General features: G+C 42.6%; 1 protein-coding gene across 1 annotated transcript in view; it reads left to right on the top strand.

Annotated features, from left to right (window-relative positions):
- Window positions 1-18009, top strand: part of LOC311426607 (netrin receptor DCC-like) — a gene marked incomplete at its 3' end in the record, with an annotated part of 357717 nt that overhangs the window by 219233 nt on the left and 120475 nt on the right. Inside the window, exons 8-9 of the mRNA XM_084503074.1 lie at window positions 12120-12276; window positions 17657-17811. Coding sequence (XP_084359200.1) covers window positions 12120-12276; window positions 17657-17811 — 312 coding nt within the window. The remainder of the gene's footprint in view (window positions 1-12119; window positions 12277-17656; window positions 17812-18009) is intronic.

Genomic DNA, 18009 nt, shown 5'->3' with positions numbered 1-18009 from the left:
GGGGGGGGTCCATCAAAGCATCCTCCCCCAGCTCCTTCTCCCTTTTTTCCTTGAAAAACGACTAAAGGTCTCAGGCTCATCCGAATGCAGAAACGTTTCTCTCGCTCTTTTATCTCAAATTTCTTCTCAAGACAGGAAAACCACTTCTGCCTGGCTCTGAATAATAACGGAGAGCACGGAGAGCCTCGCTGATATCAAAGCGTTCGGGGTGTAAGCACAGCTCAGTGTGAATAAGGCGATCATAATTCATCCCTCCGACATCAGATGCTTTCCTGTAATTTTTAATTCTTTATATATTCACATGGGCCTAATCTGTACCTTCAAAAGCAACGAGGAGCTTGCCCTTGGCTTCAGGGCGAGGAGGTGCCCAGGCATTCCTACACGGGCTGTTTGAAACTCAGCTCTAGAGGTCTTAATTTTTCTATTTTTTTAAATAGTTTCTTCTCACTGCTTTTGTGTGTTAGAGGGCTATTCCCTCTGGTACCAAACTTAATGCAGGGGAATGTAATAAACTAAAAGCAAATTAACTGTGTTATTCCAAATTCTCTGAGCTCGTACAATCAGTCTTGTAATTTTCAAAGGACGCAGTAGAAAACTTGCAAGACTAATAATCATAATTATTATGAATAATGAATCCTGAGATTATTACACAATAAAAACACGCCCTCCCATGCTGTGTCTTACTGTTCAATTATTTAAAGCTCCCTGACAATTATAAACTCCCTTTAAGTCTGTCTCCTTGTATGATGAGGAGCTGTAACCTCAGCCACAGCAGCTTTTTATCATTTCAGTTCAAAATAAAACTGCATTTAATATTTCAAAAAGATTTTTTTCTTTAGTCCTCCATATTTTTTTTTCTAAGAAATACTGTTTTTTTTTTTTTTTTTTTTTTTTTTTTTTTTTTTTTTGCAAACGTTATCAAGGAGAAAAAGCAAGCAACATTTCAAACCGAAGTGCTGTGATTATGTTCTCCCAGGAACAGAGCTGGGGGAAGAGGATTGTGTCGCCTTCTTAAAAAAAAAAAATTAACTGTACTAGAAAACTGAATTATATATTAATATTTGTCAATTTGATAAGAATTCTGTTGATTCAGCTTAAAGCACCAAACGGCAAACTTCTCTAACTCAGCATGGTAGAGCTGCTCAGCTTCCCAGCATTTGTCAACCCTGTCCAGGCATTGCAGGTATCTCAGGGTTTTCTTCAATTTTCCCAATTTCCCCATTTTTTTATTTTTATTTTTTTGAGAGCCGGGGGTGCAGCAGGACCAAATTTCTTGCGGAAATTTTTTCTGCAAGAATTCATGACTTTAACCCAAAGAATTTCCTCTGAATGCCCCGTGTGGCTATTCAGTAGAATTATTTCCAGATCAAATTTTAGCTCCCGTGTAAAGCAAATAGCTTCAAAATGATTTTTTTTTCCCCTGTACCGAGTAAAATATTTCTCCCGTTCGATCCCCCGTATCCTTCCCCTCACCAAATGCTGGTGGGTGGTTCTCTGCTGAGAAATTGCGATCTAATAGGTGAGGAGAAGGTTGGAAATTACAGGTGATTGAAGAGGGAATTAGAATGGTAGAAAGCCAGCAATTTTTAAGATGCTACTGTAACTACCACCATTATGTCTAATTCTTTTTAAGTCTATGGCAAAGTAGATAATGTTAACAAAACTATTAGTATCACTGCACACGGCTATAAATATCCTGTTGTCTCAGAGTAACCACTCTTCTAGCAGGGCACGGTGAGTTTCATTAATGCACAGATTAGTTCTGCTGCTTGCTTGCTTTTATCTATAAATTCAATATTATAGAGAAAACGTATCTGAAGAAATATGTGTGTGTGTGTTTTTTTTTTCTTCAGTGCTTTCTACTCTGATAATGGTCTCGGAATTAGTATTCAACCCATCCGATTGCTGCTTTTCCGCCTGGCTTAGGTGGGGAGATGGTTTTTAGGAAGGACACAACCCTGCCATCTCCGACTTTGATTCCTGTGATCTGCCACCGAGCTTTCTAATGGGTTTATTAGAGATTGTAGGTATGAATTCTCTGGCTGGGAATCCTCTTAATTACTAATTTTCTTTGGAGTGATTGCTCTGGGGGCGATGTAGCTGATGAAGCCTGCTTTCCTACAGACTTGCATCCTTCAGGTTCATGCCTTAGACCTGCAATAATCCCCACTGGGGTCCTTTCCTGACCCCTCATCCCCTAAATTTCATGCCCCACCATGAAGAAATGCAGTAATAGCCATCAATTGTCTGCCCCCAGAGCAGAGGCAGCTACGTGAGCACATTTTGGGTACTTGATGCAAGGCTGACGTTGGCCAAACCCATACATAAGGCAGAAGAGAGTCACTGAATTCCCTTTGAAGCCTGGGACACCACATCCAGGCATCGACTTTGATTAAATCCTTGATATTTCATTTTTTTTTGAGCTCCATAATCTTGTGTGGATTTCGGTTAGAATTGGCCACAAGATGACGGATGCCACAGAGGCTTTAAAGGACGGGCAGATAGCATAGCTATTGTTTTCTTTCCTTAAAAATATAAAATGGTAAAAACTGCCGTGGAAGATGGTCTCGCGCAGGCTTTGATCTAGGACTGAAAACCTTGGTTGCAGGAGTACGGAAATTGCTCCTAAAGCCCTAAATCGATAGATAAATTGAGTTCAGTCCATACTCAGGACCAGTTAGGGTCAGTGTTCATCTCTGCAGTGTAGCAGCCGCTGCAAGTTCACTTCTCAAGGCTGATGGACCGCGGAAGGCAGATGACAAGAAGCCCTTTGGTGTTTTGCCTTCCTGGTATCCATCTGTCCTTTGAGTCCTGGTTGGGTCCCCTCACCGGGACACCGACTGCTTCGGTGGCTGTTACATGCTGGAGCACAGCAGTGCTGGCACCTCTGCGGGGCTGTCCTTCTGTCTTCCTCCTTCTGCCTGTCTCCACCTATGTGCATTGCATCAGTGTGGGTTTTGGGGAAAGAAATGCTGGATCTGGTGCCTTAGACGTGCCTTTAACAGAGAGGATGCTTTGGGTAAGCGTAAGCCAGGAGCAGGACTTTTTATTTTCTTTTTCTTTTTTTTTTTTTTTTTTCACATTTATAGTAAAGCTGTTTTGCTATGAATAATTTCCGATGGAAATGGAATTATTTTCTGGCTCCCTCTTCCCCCCAACACAACAGACCTCACCCTTCCCATCTCCCCCCAGCCCTGCTCCTAGCTCTGGAAACTGTAGGAAATTTCTGCGTGAGGAGAAGGACCAGGTGGTGCTTTTGGCCCCAAACCTTTGGGGTTATGAGGTATACCGTTAGCTCTTTCGACCTGGTGTGGGCTGATCCAGATTATTTAAAATCTCGCTTTCTGCATTCCAGGAAACGTGGAGTCAGACGTTTCTGTCATCTTTGGAAATGGGCACCCATAAGCCAGGCAAAAAGGGTTTGTTACACAGCCGTTTTTCTTCTTTTTCCATCACCGCCTTGGGCTATCTGATTGAAATTCAGATGGTTTTGGTGCAGGTCAGAGCTGGCTCCCTTTCAGACAAATACTGTCTCAATGAAGACCAAAGATGAACTAACGAGTGAGTTATCTTAGTTTTCGCCTAGCCAAGAGGTAGAAGAGGCCAATTTTTGCAGCTCACAGAATCCCAGGCTGGTCCCGATGATCTCAGGTTTGCTAATTGCTCTGGGAATGGGCTTGTTGCCTTGAAACTGTTCCCATCGTGTACCAGCAAGGATGCTCACTTGGATTTTTTGGAGCTCGCGAGCTGCCAGCAACCACAACATGATGCCACGGTTTTGCTGCCGGTGGAGGTGCGTCAATTGGGAAGACTACTTGTGGGGATTTTAGAGAAGTTCTTCAGAGAAGAAGCTCTTTCCTCTTGTGCTCATTACCAGAAAATACGAACTGCTGCACAACCGTGTAGGCACTTAGCTTATAATTCTTCACTTCTCAGATGAGGAGGAAAGGTGCAGAAAGTCTCGCCTTGAAAGCATCCCCATTAGCTATGCGTGGCTGCCCCCCAAATTCATGCTACTGTCATTAGTTTTGATAAATAATCCACCGAGCAAATAAGGAAACATATGCCGCCTTCTGCTAAACCTTTGAGTAACACTGAGAGCTGAATAACGATAATAAAAATTAGGAATTATAAAAGGCTAATGTGCCTGGTGGAAGCCTGAGCTACAGAAAATGGCTAATTTATTGTATCATGTTTGAGAAAAATTAGGTTCCTAGGAATCCAAAACATAAGAACTGAAATACAGAGCAAGTACCTCGGTTAGCCAAATTAAGGGAAATGCTACAGAGAAAAAAAGCGATGCTGAAGCAGTTTGTTGCTTTTTTTTTGTAGGATTCTTAGCTCTGAATCTTGCCTTGGAATTATTATTATTAAATCAGTTATAAAGTACCTCCTTGCCACATGGGACCTGTTTGGTCCCATTTTTTTTTTTTTTTCTGAAAGCAAAGGGTTTGGCCCAAATATTGAAGGCATCAGCAGATGTTTAAATCCTGCCATCAGCCTGGGCTGGGTTTGGTGAGGGGCTTCCATCCCTGGAAGAGCAGCCAGGCGTGTGCTGAAGCTTCAAGTGACTTGACATCAAAACTTGAAGTCTTGTGTCCATCCATCAGCAAAGCCTTATGGAGTGGGGTAGGTCAGTGTAGTTCAGAGATCTTTCTTATAAGCTTACATAAAATTTGACTGAAGACCTTGAAGGTCTCATCGGTCATAATGTTGGACTTGGATGGCCACGTGCCTCTGTGAAGAAAACTTGGGCTAAACGAGAGATTTAGAGATGGGGCTTGAAGATCGACAACTCAAGGTGTGAGTACGTAGTCTGCCTCCCTGGAAAGTCTCCAAAATCAGAGTACGCAAACTTCAAATTCAGCAGCACATTATGGTCCACCAGGAGGTGCTCCATGCTCACACTGCTTTGGGGTGCAATTTTGGCCCACGGGGGCAATTTTGGCTCAAATATAATTAAAGTTATGCCACCTTCCTTTGAAAATGGCAAGATATTTTGAAATCGAAGATGAGAAAGCTATACCAGAACACTTCCTAAAAGAACTGCTTCTTTCTCAAAATGACTGAAATGTTCTCGTGCTTTCAAAATTCTCCCCTTTTCATTTTTGGTCTTCAGCTAAAAGTATTATTCAACTTTATATTAAATTCGTGAATTGCTCAGGGCTCGGTTTTAAAGCCAGTTAAACTTTTGCCAAAATACAATAAATAAAATAGCCGACCTTCGAGCCTTTGGCCCAGTCCTTCCTAGAAATAACCACTGCAGTGCTGAGTTCACTTGCAAAAATAATGAACACGCTCCTAGTCCCTTGCTGCATGTTGAGTACCATAGATGATGGCTCCATTTATGTTTGCCGTTTAGCACCGTCGGTATTTGACCACGAAATGCCTTCCGAGTCCCTCGGCTGCCTTCAAACCCTTTGCTTTCTTTCTGCTTTTTCTGTGGGCGGCAGCTATCGTTCGGTGGCTCGGAGACTAGATGAACTGACCAGCGGCTCCTGGGGGAGCGTTCGCGGGTGATTGAATTGCTTGCAATCAACAGCCCCCCCCCTCATTTTTCCCGGTGACTAATTGGTGATGACAGATGTCACCCGCACCGTGATGCCCTCACGGCACCCAGGGGGAGAGCAACAGAACAACCGAGCTGATCCCAGCCCTGGATTTTTAAAATATTTATTATATTTGTGCACAGTGTCAGTTAGTTAATAAGATCTGTTGACTACGTAAGCAGCCATTAAGACTGATTTTTTTGACTTTTTTTTTTTCTTGTGCACATGAATAGCAGTTTTATAGTCTGTAAGAGGAAAGGAGTTTCTCTCCCATGGAAGAAGAGGATCCTGAGGATCTTCAGCACATCCCTACTCAATCTCATCTCATTAAAAGCTCCCTTCTGTAGCACTGACAAACCTGATGTGAGTGAAATTCCAGTAGGTCTAGGATGTATGAGCAATGGGCTTGTGCTGTGTGCTGTTGTTGGCGGAATTTACCCCAAAGCTTTGTAAAGGGCAGTGAAATGGGGGTTGTATGTCAGAGAGGAGTTGGTAGCATCCTCCTCTAACGTCCCCAGCCCTCCCCTTGCCCTCACGTAGTGTCAGGGGCACGGAGAGGCTTCCAACATGATTATAGGATGCAATTCTCGACGTCTCCTAAGCCTCTAACTATTTTCCATTTTCAACACGCTGCTTCGAAAGCGCCGCTGGGCTGATCCTGGGAGATGCTGAGTCAGGAGAGAGCTCCCCTTACAGCACCACCCGGCGTTGTTGACACCCATGAACCTCGGTGATTTATAGCGAGGTTCGTAATGTCATAAAAGAGGCATAATAAAAATTAGTACTGCATGACTTGCTTCGAAGAACATCGTTACGGCACCGAGCGATAATGAAGAGCTGCGCGAGAAGCCAGAAGGGAGGAAGTTTGTATGGCAGCGAGGACAGATCTTTTAGTTGGGAAATCAGCATCACTGCAGATGGGCTGAAAATTTTGAAGCATATGCTGATGTACCCTGACGCTCCGGCGTGTGCTCGGTGTCGTTGGTAAAACCCAACGTGTGTGAACAAATCCAACGGAGATGCGTGCGGTCACGTACGAGCTGGGCAAACGCGAGCTCTGCCTGCTTTTGGAGGATAGATTTATACACAGAGCCCGAAGAAATGCTGCTGAATGCGATGCTTTGAAACCATGTTGCATGGTTAATCAGCTGAATGAAAACTGGAAAGGCCAAATTTTGTAGATGGTCCCCAGGAAAGGTAATAGAGGAGTTGCTTGTGCGGAAAAGAGCGTTTTGTTTAGCCGTAAGTAATGAGCGACCGGTAACGTGTCCGATCTGATAGATATTTGAGACAGCAAATTATACCTCTTGCACATCTCCCTAAAGGTCATCCGATTCAACGCCTGCTTTTCTCCCGGCTGTTAGACGCAAGATCAAAATTTAATTACTTAATGGGCAGGCCAAAACACGGGGACTCATCGCAGTTCGTGTTTCTCTGCTTCACCGCTTCGTGATTTAGTTGCTTAATCTGTGGCAATGAGAGCTCCCAGATCTGTGTCCCAGGGCTTTCCCAGGGAACATCCTCCTGATAGAGGTTAGCACTGGGATTTAGATGTGATCATCCATATGAAATGGCAATTTTTCCTTGCCTTCCCCTCTCAGATCCTGGTTGCTGTCCTAACCCACCGGGGGTTGCGTTGACGTTGAGTTCATCCAGATAAATCTCCCTGGGATAAAATGGTGCAAAACTCTGTCTCCTCTCATCTGCAGCTCTGGGTGCAGCCTGTTTAATTAGAAACAATTAGTGATGTGTTACCAATTTAATACAAATTCCTGTTTGTCTGGTAACTGGTGCAAAGGAAAATTAGGCAACTCATGCTCTACAGCCGCGATTGCTGTTTTTGTTTAGAGTCATTCTATTTCTTTCCTTGATGTAAATGAATATTGATTTTTTTTTTTTTTTTTTTTTTTTTTTTGGAGGAAGAAGAGAAATTAAGAACTGGTTTTAATCCCAGCCGTGGCTCAGGAACTGCCTCAGAGGCTTTGTCCAGAAATTGTTGTCAGCCCCTAAACTTCCGCAGCTGCCTGCACTGACGTGATTTAATGGCGCGGTCCCATTAAAATAAACGGGCATATTCTGGAAAGTGAAATGGGAACAATTCTTTCCAAAGTGTCTGTGTTCTAAAAGATGATGACTCTCCCCGAATTGGTATCTATTACAGATCTTCTTATGTAAGCCAATTTCAGTGGAAGAACGCCTCACTTTTTCCGTTCCTAGGTGTTACATCCACAGCATCTCTGTGGTTACAGATACTCCTGCAGGGAGGTTTTTCTCAGACATAACTTACAACTTCCATAGAGAAAACTGTGAAAGATGGGTCAGAGGGGTATAAATATAAAATAAAATAAATGGAATAAAAATAATGAATTCCCTCAGTGCAAGAGTGCCACAAAAGATTATATTGACTGGGCTGTACCGAGCACCACTAGACCATAAGGACAGGTTTGATGTTATTTGTGGCATTAAAATTCCCCATAAATAACTTTTCCATTTAATCCTGAGGATGAAAAGAGTTTTATGTTCTTACACTTGCAATTCATGCTGTATGAATAACCGACTGAAAGTGCTAAACACAAGGAAGCTGTTGGGAGGAGACTTGAATTAGTCCGAAAGTTTATATTTTTGCATGAATAAAACATCTCGCTGCCCTGAAATGAAGTGCTTAACATAAAACATGAACGTTCTGTTTATGCTTAAATGCATTCAGCAAAAATGTTGTCTTTTTAAATGGAAATAAATATATGTATATAAACCCTTCATATCTGTATTGAAAATAGCAAACCGATGAATTGAAAAAGCTGTTAGAAAGCATGACAGATATTTTGATGTAGCCTCTTTGGCTGAAAACTTCCATTGGATGTCTTGAAAAGTCGTATTTTGGCACCAGGGTACATGGCCTGTTTAAGGAAAGTGTGATTTGCAGCAGGAAGTTGAAGGGTTTAAGTGCGGTAGGTTTCTCGCTTTTCCTGAAAAAAATATCGAGTTTCAAATCTTACCAACAAGCTCTAATTGACAGCGTTTTAAAAGTATGGATAGCCTATAGTGCGTGTTCTTATTTTAGCATACTGCAAGTGTTAAATCAGTGGCAAGTGACTGCAAAAGTCTTGGCTTAGCTAAGGTTGCAATTAAAAAAAAATTGCTAAATGGATAGCATCATGAGAATTAACCACTTGCTGTGAGGTATAGGCAGATCCTGTACATAGCTCAGCTTGCTAATCTCTCTGTGTATTAATTTATGACCTGAAAAATGATTATATTTGTTAAGGCAGGGGTGTGGCAATATGGCATATGTGTAACAGACTCCGATTTTGTATGTGAATTAAACATGAGTAATTAAAAGCATGCAAATTTTGATTGCTTTAAGAGCAGAAAAGTCAAATTCACCTTAAGTAGTTCAGGACTTGGTCCTCGGTGCAGATTACCAGGATAATTTTTAGATCAAAGTCGTAATTGGCAGCTGAAAAACAAGACCAACAGTTTCTGAACACACAGCCACTTTTCAGCTTATTTTTCTTCTGAAACAATTGTTTTTCTCTTTTTTTCTTTCAATTTGGTAGTTTTGCAAGAGAGGCAAACAAGTCTTTTTGGTACAGAGATATAAAAACTAGGCTGAGGCCTGGGATGTAGCACTACATAAAGGTCCCAGAAGCACTGCAGTGAAATCATTTATTTATTTATTCGTTCGTTCATTCATTCATTCATTCATTCATTCTTGGATTTATAGGATTTGCACCCATGTCTCTTACCAGGAGAAGCTCGTGAATAAACTCACATCACCTATTCCCACCTTTGCTTGGCAGTAATGACGTTACATCTTTTTGATACCAAATCCATTGTGGGATATGATTTTAAAGCTTTTTGCCATTCATTCATCATCTCTTCTTGTGCATCCCCCAAAAGCTTTTGCTGGTCTCTAAAGACACCATTTTAAGGGGAGAAGGATGCTTCTGCCAGGACTTCTCCCTACCTGTATGCAGACGTGTCCACGTCTATTTAAAACCAAAAACTGTGAAAACGTGTTTTATAATTGATCTATTTTCAACACTAAAAGCTGTAAGCAAGAACCTCCATTTCTACAGTCTCTAAAAATGTTTGCTTTTTCAAGATGTTACCAGTAGGACCCAGTGCAAGCATGCATCCTACTGGCAAAGTAATAATAAGGTCACAATACTCACAGCTGATTCTGGATTAAAAATAGTGGGAGATTTGGTTCATAATTTGAGATGCTTCATGTGGCTTCGTAAAGGAAACACGGAAATCAGAGCCTATTGGGCTATATTCAGGCCTTCTCTGTAGGTTCTTGAGTCATTTGCACCTGTGGAAAATGAATGGGAGCAGTCTGATTTCGTGCTCGCTTTGTACAGAGATAGGTGATTGTTCACACTGCCATGAGAGCAGAGAGAGATGTACCTCATAAGGAGTTAATTCAAAGCACATCGGGCTAAAATCAGCCCCTGTCAAACTGGGATGTAGATGGTTTAAGCAGTGGTGGATTGATCTTGTGTAGTCACATGAAAGACTGAAGGATTTCAGATATTGCTTGCTGAGATAATTCCAGGTTATATGTCTTCCTATATTGTACAATATATGTTTACTATTCACTGCTAGCAACGATAAAAGGGAAATTGCTTTTGTCAGTGATAGCTCTACAGAGTTTACTGAAAGCCAAAGTAAAATAAGTACTCGGTGGGCTAGAGCTATAGTCCCAATCTTGCTGCTTTTCCCCTAATTTTTTTCCTACTATTTAAACGGGCACCTGGCAGGTCAGCCACCACAGCATCCATGTGCATGAGGTGGTTATGGATTCACCTCCAGATTTAAGATATTTATTCAGAAGTTTTAAAGGTAGATGCCTTTTCATGGTTTGAGTAGCTTTTTAGGCTCCATCATCTCCCCGTTTTCTACCGGGGGAGCTTAGACACCCATCATGTGTAGAGTCACCGAAATGTCAAGACTTGGGCTGATTGTAGCTCAAGTTTCTGAACGCCAAACCACCTTTGGTGGAAGAGACTTTGGTGAAAGACTGCTGTGCTTTGCCATGAGGATGGCTCCTCGATGGAGGAATTGCATACTGGGGTGGTTTGTAGGGGAACTTGAGGGTTTCTACAAGGTCTTAGATGCCAAAATTGCTAATAACAGGGCAGTTTTCTGAATCTAAGCACAAAAATTCCACCGAAAAAGCCTTGCAGGTTTCTCTGTATCTTTTTTTTTCCCCAGATCTTGCCCTTGATACTTCTCTAGAGATGTTTACCCAACAGCTCATTAGAAGCCAATGCGCTTCCAAGACACGAGTCAACATACGGAACAGACCAGAAGCCCAAATCTCCTCGCTCTGACCGTGCAGCGAAGTAGTTGTGTCTCTTTCTCCTATAAATGTACACAGATTATACTTTAGTCTTGTGTTTGCACATTATTTAGAGCAGTGGCCCATGACTAAGGACACTAAACACAATCTCAGTGCAAATAATGGATCGCAACTTCGCAGCCAAAAGAGCTGAGGCTAGGGCTTAATACTTTCTTCCAACACCTCATTACTCTGGAAATGCCCCTGGGAAATTTCTTAATTCCCTCCGGTTTGGGATTGATCTCCATAAGTAAGGGGTAATAATATTTGTTATTAATAATAACGGTATTAATTGCTCTTAAAAAAACAATTTAGGGACAGTATAAGGAAACGCTGTGCCGGTATTTAGTGAGTGTCGTGCTTTTCACAGAAAGCTATTCTTCATAAGCTGGTTAGGTAATAAACCACCGTTAATGATCTCACAGTAGATTAATGCTACTAATAGAGTTTACAGTATCTGCATGGGTGTTGGTCCAAAAGAAGCTTGTAATAATGGAAAAAAAATGCTTTTGGTTTGATACCAATGATGAAAATTTGGTTGGCCGGCTTTCATATGGACTTGGTGGGCAACAACCAAACCCTTAAATGCTCCAAAAGGTGCTCTTCTAAAAATGAATTCTACTGCTTGAGCCTTCAGTTTATTCATTTCTGGATTTTGCTTGTAGACAGAACACTTTTCTAGGTAAAAAAATGTTTCTTTCCTTCTTGCTTTATCCCACTTCGATGCGATTACCTAATAAATCGGGTGCTGAAACACCCTACTTAGTTTCTGCTTTTCCCAGACCAAAGGTTTGGAGGCTTGAGGCTTTGAACGGCCAGTTATTGCATGTTTATGAGGTTAAATACTTATGCTGCTCGGGGCGTACAAGACAAGAGCACTGAAATAGGAGCGAAGCAATGAATATATCAGACGCTGTGATCACACGGACAAGAAATAATTTTCAAGTATCCTGAGGAAGTAGCTGACTTGAGTTTTCCATGTTGCTGTTTGGTTGAGGATGCCATGTCTTAAGGTGTGATTTTACTGTTAGTTTTTTTTTTTTTCTTTTTTTTTTTTTTCTTTTTCCCTCTTTCTTTCATCCCTTCTTATTTATTCACACTTATTCCGTGCCACCTTGGCCCTTTGTTTCGTGCCACCTCAGCCGTGCCCTCCACGGCGCCTCCCGCCAGCCCCGCCACCTCCGTGCCACCGGCCTCTCTGACTGTGTCCTCTCCTTCCCCTCCAGCTGTCCTAAGCTCCAGTGTCCTCCCCTCTGCCCCCCGAGATGTGGTCCCTGTCTTGGTCTCCAGCCGATTTGTCCGTCTCAGCTGGCGCCCGCCCGCCGAAGCCCGAGGCAGCATCCAGGCATACACGGTCTTCTTCTCCAGGGAAGGCATCAACAGGTAGGTGTCCTCTTGCAGCCCAGGGGACTGTCCCTCGTTGAGGACAGCCCCTGAGCTCCTTACCATTGTCTTGCAAAAGATTCTTAACCTTGTGTTCTTCCCTCTGTCTGCGTGTGGAAACGAAACAAATCGAACCCAATGTTTTGAGGCCGGCGGTGCCTTTTGTTGCGGTCTATTTTTGTAGACGACACGTCAACGTTTATATAACAAGACTTGTCGTCTTGCTACGAGGGACTGTTTTGGATGACAGTGATGTCCATGGATCCTACCCCTCCGGCTATTACTCGGCCATCTAAAATAAAGCATTGTTAGCTCCATGTTTTACCTTTCATCTTCCCTTGAAGCCACGGGCTCAAGTGTTGTTTGCATCCCCAGCGGAGGCGAATTTGTTGAGCCCTAATCAACAAATCGAGAGGAGGATGCTTTTAGAGCACTGCAAGGTCTCAAAAACAGTTGGGGAGAGGACAATGAAGATTTTAACATGATTGTGAGTGCAGCAGGCCAGCCTGGGCTGTTCCGGCCACGGCTGATTGCTGCCCAGCAGATAGCTCTTTTGTTATAACGGCACTAGAGATTATTTGCTCTTTTTCCCGATTCCTCATGATATATGCTCATGTCACACTCGAACAGGTAATGCGTAGTTACTTGGGTTTTATTTTCCGTACAAAAATTATTTGATGCCTGAGAAGAACCTTGTGCTTTTCCCTTCCTGTGCAATCACTCCGAAGAACTCGCTTCGAGTATCCCGTCCTTTATTTCACTGCTGGCTGGCGACTGGTGCTTGTGTGTGTAAAGCTGAGGATGCTCAGCTGTCTCCATGTCCCTCCCAGTTTGGGTACAAAACGAGGATTCACACGGCAGAATCAATTATTTTGTACAACTGGGTCCTAATATTTGTCTGTACCCATCAGTGCTGGTCACAGTGGGATAGGACGTGTGCTGTGCAAGGGGATTCCCATTTCTTTACTTTTTTAAAAACCTTTGGGACTCGTTGGTGTGTTTGGAATTACTGAAGATGTAAAAGGAGCCCCACCCCTGGATTCCCTTGCATGAAAAGTAATTTTCTTCCAGAATTTGTGGTGCTGCTCGAAGTATTGAGTACCAGCGAGAGGCATTAGGCCAATTCCCAACAAGATCCACACCTTTTTCAAGAGCCTCCTGCAGAAGACTGAGGGCCCTGTGTTAAAATAAAGAAATAGCAGGATGAAAAGAATAGTGAAGAATAGCAGGATGAAATCAGTGTCTTTTTTCTTTGAAAGCTTCCGTGGAATTTTTGAGCTCTTTGACTTCATTGTTTACATGTTATTTTTCCAAAAGAGCTATTATTCTTTTTTTTTTTTTTTTTTTTTTTAAAGATAAAATACAAATGGGTTTGACATTAACCTCAGGGATGCAAAGGAATTGTCAGAGAAATTACTGCAAGTCTGGAATAAGGAGCTCACCCCGTGACGATTTGCGTGGCAGGAGGCAGCACCAGCACACACGGTGGCTTTGGGGACAATCCAGAGAAGTTGTCCCTTTGTTTTGAACTCCACCGTAAGGGCTCTTTGGCTCAGCCCTTTGAAAGAAGCCACTTTTGGAAGCGATTGTGCTTATTGCTGTGCTGTAATCACCAGGGCCCTTCTGACGGGATGCTCTTTAATCTTCGTGCTCTGCCAGGCATCCGGCGGGGGATCAAATGGTTTTTCTTGCAGATAAGGATGACTGGAAAGAGCACTTAAAGGTAAAAGGCAGGGTTCTGAGGAAAGGATAAAACAAACCTGAAATCTATTAGGAAATAAACAGCCAACCAATACCTCTGCACTCAGGAAAGTTGCTGGGTTGAGAAAAAGTTCAGATTAAAAAGTGATATACTCCGTACCACTTGCTGGTAATAGCAGACTACTGACAAAAAAGGAACAAATATTTTTTCATGTATAGGATCTGTTAGCAGATACATAACCGAAGCACACGTTTTATTGTTCTTCTTTTCTGTTTAAATATGGTATTAGAATATAATGCATGAATTTCAATGGATGTAGCTCTGCAAGGTACACACATAGACGTAATATAAAAATCCATCCTGCCCTGATGGAGAGCAGTTTCGGGAGAGAAAGGAGCTCTTTTACCTTTCATTTGACATTATAAGCTCCCCGAAAACAAACTCTTTCATACCCAAGTAATAAGGTCGATTGAAAGATTAAAAATGCTTGTCAAGTTCTGCAATGGAAGAGGTAAATCTCTGCCTTCTTGCCGTGTTTCCCATTGCACTGGTGAGCTCTTGGGAGTGGTGCTGCCCACATCTCATCCATCCATACTGAACTTCAAATTACGTTTTTTCGTTGCTAGAGGTCATCTCAGGTGGAAAACACCGAAATTATATATATAATTATATATTAAATATATTCACCTATAAAATTCCTCAAAACCAACAGCGTTTGCATCTGGATGTGGCCACCAGTTAATTACAAAACGACTTCGGAGTTGCAACTTTTCCTTGAGAACATTTGCAAAATTGACCTGATCAATATTTTGTTTTGAATTTTGGTGATTTTGGTCTCTTTTTGTTGTTCAGATCCACTCTCAGCCTAATTGTTTGTTTGCTCTTCTCATCCGTCTTCGCTGCTTTGCTTCTGTACCGAGTGAGCATTGATTCACACGGGCATTTGATATTTGTGTGTGTTAGTCATCACAAGGAAAGAGGCATTGTTTATTTTTGATCTTGTAGCCATAGAACGAAAAATAACCCCTCTCATGTAGTCTCAAGCCATATTTAATTGCCTGTCCGGAGTATTGAATGAATTCTGCCACCTCGGTGAGAATTTACGTGCTATGTTTAAAATTAAAAATTAAAGCTTTAAATTAAAAAATGATTTATAAGAGAGAAATATTTATACAATAATATATCTATACAATAATAGATTCCTGTTTGACATTTTAGAGGAGACACAAAGCCCCAAAATAGTGTTCAGTGTTTTATTGCAACCTTGGAAACGGCAAGTTGGTTTAAATAATGGGTTCTGATTTGTAGCCATCCTTCTTTAACTGAATGTTTGCAAACATAAATGAATAAATAAAATGAATGAACTGGGATGCCTTGATCCTAACAGAAAAGGAGGAGGAAAACGCTCCTGGCAATCAACGGGATTCCGACATAACACGAACTTCCTTCGATGAAGGGCTCTTGCAAGATGGGGAGCTGCTTTGTTTCCAGTTGAACGTTCACTACAATTTGTTTTCAACGCCAAATTAATGAATACACAGGTAGTCACGAGCAGCCAACGGAGCTCCCCAACTCACTGCCTGCACGGCGCAGAGCGAAGAAATGAATCAAGGGACCGCTTAATTGAATGCAAAAACTTCTATTTGATTAGAGCCTATCTTTAGAATTCAGCTTAAGGTCTAAAATATCAGTCCCAGATGAACTGTTTACATTAGTTCGGAGGTTTTGCTTGTTATAATCAAGGACTTTGTGTTATTTCCTGGGAAAACGATAGTAGGGGATGAAAAAAAAGAGCTCAAGGTGGTGGAAGTCCACCCGTTTTAAAATTAATAGTATTCATTTCACAGCAAGGAGCATTAACATGACTTGTCTTACTCGAGGTAACTAATTAGGTGTTTGAAACATTATAAAAGCATTTGTTACACACCTAGGAGATATATGGGGACTGTAATTATCTTTTTTTACATGCTGATACTGTAATGTAACATGATCCTCAGTCACTGGAAATTACATGTCGAGGCCTCCATTTTACAAGGACACAAATGACTTTAGTCAAGGGCTTTTATTTTTAGCCCGTAATTTATGGCCAAGACAGGCTTGAAAAAGAGAACCCCAAGTGTAAAGGTGCCTGGCTCGAGGACGTTTGTGCTTTTTAGGGAATTCCTGCACTGCCCCATTGTCTTGGTCTCAGCCCTGGGGTTTTTGCTTGGTTATTTTTTCGGTCCCTACTCGGGCGGATTGGGAACATTCACTTTTTTATTGCAGTCCAGTTCTTACTGGTTTGAAGTTACAGGATCTTCACGTATAGAAATGAAGCAAGGGAAACGAAAATGTTTGCATTTTGAGGGAATAACACGAGGCAGCCTCAGAGCACTGATCTGGGGTAGAAAAGCAGTGAGATGAGCGTGCCTCTCAGTTTCTCTTGTTGTGCTTGGAAAATGCTCTTGTTTCAGCTAGAAAACCGAAATTATGGGAAATAAAACATGGAAAGGTTTAATTTGCTCAGTGCTCTCCTGAGGTGCATGGAGAGAAAGCACTTGCTGGCTAGGAACAGGGAAACTTGTGTGGTTTTTCAGCTGAAGGCTGCTCCCCTGAGCTTCTACTTTTCATTGCTGCTCCCAAACTGGAAGACATCAGATTACCTAGGCACAGACCTGAGCTAATTAGAATTGGACTCGAGCTAATTAGAATTGGACTTGAGCTAATTAGCCTTGGAAACGATGGGTGAATGCTGTGAGATGGAGTGGGCGATGGAGACCTCCAACTACTGCCCGCCTGGGTGCTATTTCCAGCAGGAGCAGCCGAGCTTCACGTGGACTCGTGTTTATCTAGGGGTGGCGTGGCCTGTCACCGGTGGGATTTGGGACCATCGCCAACAGAAGATGAGCACTGAAGCTGCTGAGGTTGCCTGTGGAGATGCATCCATTATCAGAGGCTAATTCCAAAGCGCTTGCTTTGATGTCTCCGAAGGGCTGAGGCTGGTTTGTGATGCACCAAGGGCAGCCCTGAGAAGAGGAATGGCAGCCCCAGGACTCCTCAGATACAAATCCAGATACAGAATGGGCTTTGTCAGAGTTGTCTCGTCGTAACACTTCACACCTACATCCCAAACTGCACAGGATCAGAGTCTGGTGCTGGCTCAGCACCCTCAGCCTAAATAAAACGCAGGTTTGGCTGAGCTCAGGGATGCTCCATGGTGATGTGGGTGCCGATTGCACCGTATAGGTGCACTTATTTTTAATTTCTTACTAAGGTAATGTAAAAGACTTACCAAATCAATGCTACAAACCATACAATTTTCCAGAATTTCATATACCACAGGTGCCACTGTCACAGAGAAGTATTCAGGCACGCTATCCTTAGGAAATCATTTTTACCCGCTTCCCTTTGCAGATTGTTTTTCCATCAATATTACTTTGCTGTTTTATTAAAAAAGGCAAAGGACCAACATGCCATATGACTTCTGAAGTGCTAAAATACAAGCCTTTTGTAGCGCTTGCCACATTCCCAGTAGGCACCATTACTTGAATTAAGTTTTTGAAAGCAGAAATCAAAAGAAACCTTACAGACAAACAAGCTCTGAACCGAAATTTGATAAGTAATCACACCTTGCAAGCTACTGGCTGCAGAAAGAAGTACCCAAAATGCATTTTCAAGTTGGTTTTGTTGTCGTTGCAGGGAACGGGCGGTCAACACGTCGCAGTCCGGGACTCTCCAGCTCACCGTGGGCAACCTGCGACCGGAGGAGACCTACACTTTCCGCGTGGTGGCCTTCAACGAGTGGGGACCCGGCGAGAGCTCGCAGCCCGTCAAGGTGGCCACGCAGCCCGAGTGTGAGTGGGGTCGGGGTCGGGGCCACAATTCTGCCTTGGTGTCACACGTCCCATCTTCTGTCACAGTTTTGAGTTGCAGCTTTGATGCTCACACGTCCCATCGTCTGTCATGTCACAGCGTAAATGATGCTGAAACGTAGGCTTTGGTATTTGTATTTACAAATGAGTATTTTCCATTAGTTAACATTCACCTCTAAG

This window comes from Aythya ferina, assembly GCF_964211825.1.
Source record: "Aythya ferina genome assembly, chromosome: Z".
Taxonomy (NCBI): domain Eukaryota; kingdom Metazoa; phylum Chordata; class Aves; order Anseriformes; family Anatidae; genus Aythya; species Aythya ferina.
Note: the sequence above shows the minus strand (reverse complement) of the source record. Positions and strands in the feature narration are given on the sequence as shown.